General features: G+C 33.8%; 1 protein-coding gene across 1 annotated transcript; it reads left to right on the top strand.

Annotated features, from left to right (window-relative positions):
- The first annotated feature begins 5,492 nt into the window (after positions 1-5,492).
- LOC129249994 (uncharacterized) lies at positions 5,493-6,826 on the top strand. Its single transcript, XM_054889643.1, has 3 exons — positions 5,493-5,564; positions 5,626-5,808; positions 6,420-6,826. Exons 2-3 carry the CDS (start codon positions 5,628-5,630, stop codon positions 6,557-6,559), a joined length of 321 nt encoding a protein of 106 aa, XP_054745618.1. The 5' UTR covers positions 5,493-5,564; positions 5,626-5,627; the 3' UTR covers positions 6,560-6,826.
- The last annotated feature ends 453 nt before the right edge of the window (positions 6,827-7,279 follow it).

The following is a 7,279-nucleotide window of genomic DNA, read 5'->3' as shown; positions in this document are numbered from 1 at the left end:
GGGAAAGGGTACAGTCAAACCCGAAAAAAGTAGAAGCCATAGCAAATTTTCCCTATCCCAATACATTGAAAGACCTTCGGTCTTTTCTTGGTTTATCCGGTTATTACCGCCGTTTTGTCAAGGATTATGCTAAAATAGCAGAACCTCTGACAAACCTTTTAAGAGGGGAAGAGGGCCGTGTGTCCCGAAACCAATCCAGCAAAAAAAAGATAGAACTCGATATGTCTGCAAAATAAGCTTTTGATAAACTGAAGGCTATACTGTCATCCAGGGACGTGATCTTGACATTCCCAGATTTTAATAAAACTTTTGAACTTACAACTGATGCATCTAGCTACGCTATAGGAGCCGTTCTTAGGCAGGAAAATAGGCCAATCACTTTCATTTCAAGATCCCTCAATAAGACCGAAGAAAACTATGCGGCCAATGAAAGGGAAATGTTGGCCATTATTTGGTCTTTAAATCAGTTGAGGAACTATTTGTATGGTCGCGCTAAGGTAATCATATATACCGATCATCAGCCATTCACGTACGCTTTAAGTAATAAAAATACTGGAGGAGTACAACTACGAACTCCAGTATAAACCCGGAAAGGGTAATGTGGTAGCAGATGCCCTTTCGAGGCCTCCATGTAATAGGGATGCAGATGTAAATGTTTTAACAGCCACGGTACATAGTGACGAAAGTTCAGGCGAAAACCTGATTCCTTCAGTGGAATGTCCTATTAACGCATTTAAGAACCAAATTTTAATTCTTTTAGGCCAGTCAAATGAATACCAATTTAAGTTACCATTTCCAACATACCATAGACATGTTATAACAGCTCCAAATTTCACAGATGATGAACTAGTAAGGATCCTGAAGAAATACCTTAATCCATCTATTGTAAACGGGTTGTTTACTAGTGAGGGTATAGTGGGGAGGATTCAGGCGATATATCCACTTAATTTTTTAAAGTATAGGGTCAGACATACGCAGGCAAAAGTAGAAGATTTAACTGACACTTAAAGGCAGGAAGAAGAGATAATCAGAGTTCATAATAGAGCACACTGTAATGCTAGGGAGAATAAAATGCAGCTGATAGAAACTTTCTACTTTCCAAAAATGAGTGAAAAACTTAACAGAATAATAAGCCAGTGTAAAATATGTAAAGAAGCAAAATATGACCGTCATCCTAATAAATTCAATATATCACCAACTCCAGTTCCTCAATATGCGGGAGAAATACTTCATGTAGATATTTGGACTACCGAAAAAAACTTTATACTCACTGCGATAGATAAACTCACAAAGTATGTTCAGGCAACGCCCATAAAATCAAGATCAATCGGGGATATTCGGGAACCACTGAGGAAAATACTTTTTAATTTTGGAGTACCTAGAATTGGTGTGCTAGACAACGAAAAATCACTAAATTCCGATTCAATCCAATTTATGCTAGAAGACCAGCTAAACATACTAATATACAAAACTCCACCATACAAGAGTTCAGTAAACGGCCAGGTGGAGCGCTTCCATTCGACCTTAGGAGAAATTATGCGTTGTTTAAAAACAGAGAAAAAACATAGAAACTTTGAAGAATTGTTAGATAGAGCAGTGTATGAGTACAACTACACCATTCACTCCACTACAGGAAAAAAGCCAATTGAACTTTTCTTTGGAAGAAGAGTATCTACTAGCCCAGAGCAATATGAAAGAGCTAGGAGAGAGAATATAGTGGCAATTGTAAAAAAACAACAAAAAGACATTAGGGTTCATAACAAAAGCAGGAAACCATTTAAAGATTATCCAAAAGGACAAAAAATATATGTTAGGTTCAATAGAAGACTGGGTACGAAATTGTCACCTCGATATAAGGAGGAAATCATTTTAGAAAACAGAAAAAGTACTGTGTTAACAGAATCAAACAGAATTGTACATAAAGATCTTATAAAGAGCTAGGATAGACAAAGGCAAAGAAAGAATAAATTTATATTTTAATTTTGGCTTTTTAGATTGCTGTTGCCAATGCTGAGGGCAGAGGTTCAAATACATAACTACACTCACTCCTACGTTGTAACTATAGCCAACGGCTACGGGAAAATTCAGGACGGAAGTTTTAAATTCATACATCCAATTAATCTTTAATCATATTATGACTGTTTGTATAAGGGTAAGACTCCGTCAGAAAATATGAGATTTGCAAGTGGTCTTTCGATTTCTTTGAAACTTTGGGAAATATTAGTTCTAGGTAAGATACATTCGAGCCTAAAAGGATTTTGAAAAATTTTCAAAATTGAGTCATCTACGCCATGTTGAAAATCGGGACCGTGTTTTTTTCAAAAATCAATATTTCTTGAACCGTTGGATGGATTTCAATGAAATTTACAGACAATATAGAAACAAATAAGTAGTTTAAATTAGTATTATGTTAAAAAAAAAATTTCGAAATTTTGACCAAAAAAAAGTCAAAAAAATTTTTTGAATCAATTTTTAGTTGATTTGGCCAGTTTTTTAGATTTTCTGTTATACACGTAACGATTCCTTATGATTTAACCTTTATTTTGAAAAAAAAAAATTTATGGTGTCTATAATAGTTCTCGAGATATTGCGATTTTAGTGGAAGCGCGCACCGTGAAGTTCGCGGTTACGCAGCGCAATGTAGAAAAACGCGCACAGACCTGCAGCAGTCTGCTCCAGTCACTTCATACAGGAACACATAACGCAGCGCGAACCGTGCGTGCGTACGCGAACCGTGCGTGCGCGCTTCCACTAAAATCGCAATATCTCGAGAACTATTATAGACACCATAAATTTTTTTTTTTTCAAAATAAAGGTTAAATCATAAGGAATCGTTACGTGTATAACAGAAAATCTAAAAAACTGGCCAAATCAACTAAAAATTGATTCAAAAAATTTTTTTGACTTTTTTTTGGTCAAAATTTCGAAATTTTTTTTTTAACATAATACTAATTTAAACTACTTATTTGTTTCTATATTGTCTGTAAATTGCATTGAAATCCATCCAACGGTTCAAGAAATATTGATTTTTGAAAAAAACACGGTCCTGATTTTCAACATGGCGTAGATGACTCAATTTTGAAAATTTTTCAAAATCCTTTTAGGCTCGAATGTATCTTACCTAGAACTAATATTTCCCAAAGTTTCAAAGAAATCGAAAGACCACTTGCAAATCTCATATTTTCTGACGGAGTCTTACCCATAACACAAAAAAATACGTTGATAAAAATATTTTAAAGACAAATCCATTATATCCAACCATGTATCTTGAACTAAATCAAACCTTGGATCTGTTGGCGACTCTTAGGATCATGACACCACAAAGAAGCGTCAGATCAATAGATACTTTAGGAAAAATTTGAAAACTCATTGCAGGATCACCCGACCATGATGACGCTGAACTTATTTATAAGACACTAAACGAAATAGCTGACAATACTGAGAAGCAAATGATAATAAATACGGATTTCGCTAACAGACTGAACAACATTACAGGCTTGGTAAATGATTTTTCAAATGCAATAAGAAAGGACGAAGCATTTATTAATGAAGAAATAGAAATTTTAAGAAATAAAGTAAGATTGATAAAAGAAACAATTGTTAATATAAAGTATGCCATACAATGGGCTTAAAATAATATTATAAATTCATTCCTATTAAATAAAGAAGAGATGACCATTGCTATAGAAAAATTGAAAAAAGAAAACATGCCCTTTAACAATATAGGATTTTTTAGAATTGGCAAATGTTAATATATTAAGTAATAACACAAACCTCTTATACATAATTAAAATTCCTTTGACAAATCCTATTTTATATAATAATATTATTGTAAAACCAATTATTAAAAATGATTCTATTATAAATTTAACTTTTAAACAAATGTTTGTAAGTGAAAACGAAATATATGCAATAAATAATAATTGCTTAAAATATAATAAAATTGAAATTTGTAAAAGAAATCAAATTATAGATCTAAGTAAAGATAAATGTATTAAAAATATCATGACTAATTAAAGACCAACTTGCACAACCAGTAATATTCACCATGTTCAACGCATTGAAGAAATATCAGAAGGACTTATTCTTCTCAATAATGTAATCGAAACTATAAGAACAGAATCCATGAGATATGAGCTAAGTGGAACCTTCCTTATAAGATTTGACAACACTACAATAAAAATCAACGAAAAAGTATATAAGAATCTAGAAGCATCTTATATAGAAGAGAAGAGACTTAACCTATTATCTCTAGAGTCACTTCAAGAACTACATTTAAAGAACATAAAAATAATTCATAAAATAAGAAGAGAAACATGGGTATCTAATGCTACTATCTTTATTGCTTTTCTTTTTACACTTAGTTTAACACTTTTGGCTATTAGGAAAGCAAAAAATAAAAAATTATGAACCACAGTAATCGTGAATCCCGAAACAGAGATACCAGCCCCAAAAGATATTAGTCCAACATCAACAGCAAGATTACATAATCTACCCTACTTTTAGAGCGCTCGTGGACGAACGCATTTAAGGATGGAAGAGTTAACACAATAGCTTACAACAGTCGGTCAATAACTCCGCACGAGCAACCGAAGAATTGCTGACGATTCATGAGCTGTTGACAAAAGCCAAGTAAACAACAGTCAGCAGCAATTGCCAAAATATAAGTCAGCAATAACCAATTAAGAAGGCACATGCAAGTGCAACGTGACCTGTAGACCATAATAGGTATAATTTTAAGTTAAAGGAATGAATGTAATTAATCTTAAGTTTCATTTAAACTAATAAAGGCTAAAGCGGACGCAAGTCCGCCATTTTTTAAAAAATAAAAATTAGTAAATGAAACATTAACTTATATTTGCAAATTTTCTGCTTGAATGCGAACTTCATTATTTGCTAGGATTTTTAGAGTGAAGCTGTTATTTGCAACTTCATTTAAAGCACTCTTTAATGTTTTTATACATTCTACGCCTTGAACATATATTGGCGGAGGCTTATTATTTTTTTCTTTTACATCTTTATTTGCATTTATATTTTGTGATGGTGGATCTTTAATTTGCCCACTGTTTGCAGTTTGAGCAGATTCTTATTCATCATCCACATCTAAAACTGCAAATTTGTTTGCAGAAGAAGTTCCACTCAGCCAGTAATTTGGCAGTTTGCTTTGACTCAGGGTTGATGTTGCTTTAATTTTTTTGCTACTGGCAGTCGACGTTGAGACCAGTGATGGTAAATGTAGGGAAAATTCCCTACATGTAGGGATTTTTGTCGAAAACTGTGGGTGTAGGGAAAAGAAGGACAGATTTTTTTAAATTCTGTAAATGTAGGGAATTTTCAAGAAGGACAGAAAAAATTTTAAAATTGCGGAAAAAATTAAAAAAGTTCACTTAAAATAGAAATTCGCAGAAAGATTTCATGCCAGACTTTTTCCTTATGGCAGCATACTTTTAAAAGCGTTAATATGGCAGCATTGCCATTTTTTTCTTCGTTAACGCTAACGGAATTTTTTCTTCGCGCGTTAATTGTTAGTTGTCCTACGTTTTCTGCTGCTTTTCACTTTTAAGGTAAGTTTGCAATTATTTTAGTTTTAGCTATTTTTATATTTAAAATTCATATATTTTACAGAAATGAGCTCCTTCTCTTCGACTGACTCTTCGGAGGAACACCAAGAAAAACAATGCAAATATAGAAAACAAAAATTCAATAACAAATGGCTTGACGACGACAATTTCAGTGGCTGGCTGGAAGCTGTGGCTAACGATGTATTTAAATGCAAATGCGCTGCGTGCGACAAAGTTTTGAACTGCGGTAAGTCTGATTTGCAGAAGCACGCTGAAACAAAAATGCACAAAAATAATATAAAGGCAACAAAAAAGACGCCTAAAATAAACAGTTTTTTTAAGAAAAATCCGTGTAAACCAAATGGTGCAAAAAATTTCGAAATAAGACTTAGCATGTTCTTCGCTGAGTATAATGTCGCGTTGCAAGTGGTGGACCATTTAATCCCCCTATTAAAAGAAATCGTGCCGGATTCGGAAATAATAAAAAATTGTGAGCTCGGAAGAAAGAAGTGTACCAGCATAGTAAAAAATGTATTGGCAAAAGAAGAAAAAGACAATTTAGTTCAAAAATTAAAAGTAAACAAATTTTCCATAATGATCGATGAGAGCACAGACATCGGATTGAATAAGCATATGTGTCTCCTGGTGAGATTTTTCGACGAGGAAAGCGAGCGGGTTGTGGTTAAGCTGCTGGATCTAATTCCAATAAGAACTGATTGCACTGCAGAAGCTCTGTACGGAATTTTTAAAGAATCCATTTTAGTTCTTGGAATTCCATTCAACAACATAATAGGCAATTAAAATACATTTTTTCAGCATATGCAAACATTTCTAATGAAATATTTTATTACATTTAAGGTATGTGCAGCGATGGTGCCAGTGTAATGATCGGACAGCATAATTCCTTTGCATCAAGATTAATTGGGGACATACCAAATGCTATAGTTGTAAAGTGCATCTGTCATTCTGCAGCAATTATTGCAAGTAAGGCTTGTTAGCGCTACCCAGAGGACTTGAGGATCTTTTGCGGCAAATCGGTTCGTACGTTTCGGGAAGTTCCAAAAGATGCGCGCAATTAGAAGCTCTGCAGGAAATGCTAAACGAGAAGAAAAAGAAAATCCTTCGGACTTGTACAACCAGGTGGCTTCTCATCACAAATGCGTCGAAAGTGTATTACAAAACTGGGATGTGTTATTGGCATTTTTCAACCAAGCTGTCACGCAGGACAAATTAAAATCAACAGAGGCGATTTTATTTGAGCTCAACAACCAATGCAATAAGATTTATTTATTTTTTCTCAAGCATGCACAAAATTTTATTAAAAAGTCTGAGCTTAACATTACTTGTGCTGTTAGATCGCCACATATTTCTCTACCGCTTGAGGAAGTTTTTCTCGGATTTGAATGTAACGAGCTCCTAAAAACTGTTCCAAAAACGGCTGCAAACAAAATTAGAACAGATTGTCTACAGTTTTATATTACTGCTTTGGAAGAGATACAAAGGAGATTACCGCTCAAAACTGGGCTATTTCTCTGAAGACGAAAAATCTAACCTTTTAAAGATGGGAGTTGAAAAGTTTTGGAGCGAAGTCTGTAAACTCAAAAATTTCAATGACAATTTTGTTTTTCCTATTTTGGCTAAAGTAGCGAAGTTCGTTTTATCTTTACCTCATGGTATTGCAGACTCCGAGAGAATTTTTTCTATCGTAACAGATGTTC

The sequence above is a fragment of the Anastrepha obliqua genome, chromosome 6, assembly GCF_027943255.1.
Source record: "Anastrepha obliqua isolate idAnaObli1 chromosome 6, idAnaObli1_1.0, whole genome shotgun sequence".
Lineage (NCBI taxonomy): Eukaryota > Metazoa > Arthropoda > Insecta > Diptera > Tephritidae > Anastrepha > Anastrepha obliqua.
The sequence above is the reverse complement of the archived record's forward strand: the minus strand, read 5'-3'. Positions and strand labels throughout refer to the sequence as shown.